General features: G+C 61.9%; 1 protein-coding gene across 1 annotated transcript in view; it reads left to right on the top strand.

Moving 5' to 3' along the window:
- Positions 1–313, top strand: part of VDBG_00430 (integral membrane protein) — a gene marked incomplete at both ends in the record, with an annotated part of 1,867 nt that extends 1,554 nt beyond the window's left edge. Inside the window, one exon of the mRNA XM_003008703.1 lies at positions 32–313. Coding sequence (XP_003008749.1) covers positions 32–313 — 282 coding nt within the window. The remainder of the gene's footprint in view (positions 1–31) is intronic.
- Positions 314–782: the final 469 nt, after the last annotated feature.

Raw genomic sequence — 782 nt, 5'->3', positions numbered from 1 at the left:
CCCTTCGGGTCAAGAGCCGTGGCGCCCCCAGGGTCAGGCGCAGCCCGGCGGCGGCAACGCAGGCTACCAGCCTGGGTATGGCTTTGCCGGCCACGCGGCGCCAGCAGGATATGCCCCACCCGGCGGCCCTCTCTCTCCCCGCGGCTATGCCGCGCCACCGCCGTATGAAGGACCGCCGCCCGCACAGGGATCAGGCGCCAGCATTGGGTTGTCGACCATGAGCCCAGCCTCTGGTAGAGATCGGGAGAGGGACCGTAAGGATGGTGATGGGGGTGACCTCGGACCAGTGCAGACTCCGAGAGAAACGTTGTAGGCTTGAGCCAGCAGAAGGCATTGTGATTTTTTTTTAGCATGAATACAGACACTAATTGACATATCATGTACTTTGTCTTCGTATGTTGCCATGTGCTTTTCCTACTTTTGGAAATCTAGTTTTAGCTACTTTTTCTTTCTTTTGTCAGCGTGCATCGCAAGGATATACATGAATCGGACCGTCGGATGCTACCAGACTATGTAAAGCCAAGGGTATAGACAAAAGAGGGACCAGCCACCACGCCACGCCCGACTGGCTCAGTCCTCCTCGTCCCCCTCGAGCCAAATCTCGTGGCCGTCGCCCTCGCGCAGGAACCAGCTCGCGACGAAGCCGAGCACGGCAAAGGCGCGAGGCCCCACCACACGGCGCCGACGACGCCGGCCTCGAGCCCGCCCCGTAGCCCAGCCGCCGAGGACGGGGCGACGGTGCGGGCGGCGCTCGAGACTCTGCGCGAGGCGTGCACGTCCGA

Source organism: Verticillium alfalfae, genomic scaffold (genome assembly GCF_000150825.1).
Source record: "Verticillium alfalfae VaMs.102 supercont1.1 genomic scaffold, whole genome shotgun sequence".
Taxonomy (NCBI): domain Eukaryota; kingdom Fungi; phylum Ascomycota; class Sordariomycetes; order Glomerellales; family Plectosphaerellaceae; genus Verticillium; species Verticillium alfalfae.
Note: the sequence above shows the minus strand (reverse complement) of the source record. Positions and strands in the feature narration are given on the sequence as shown.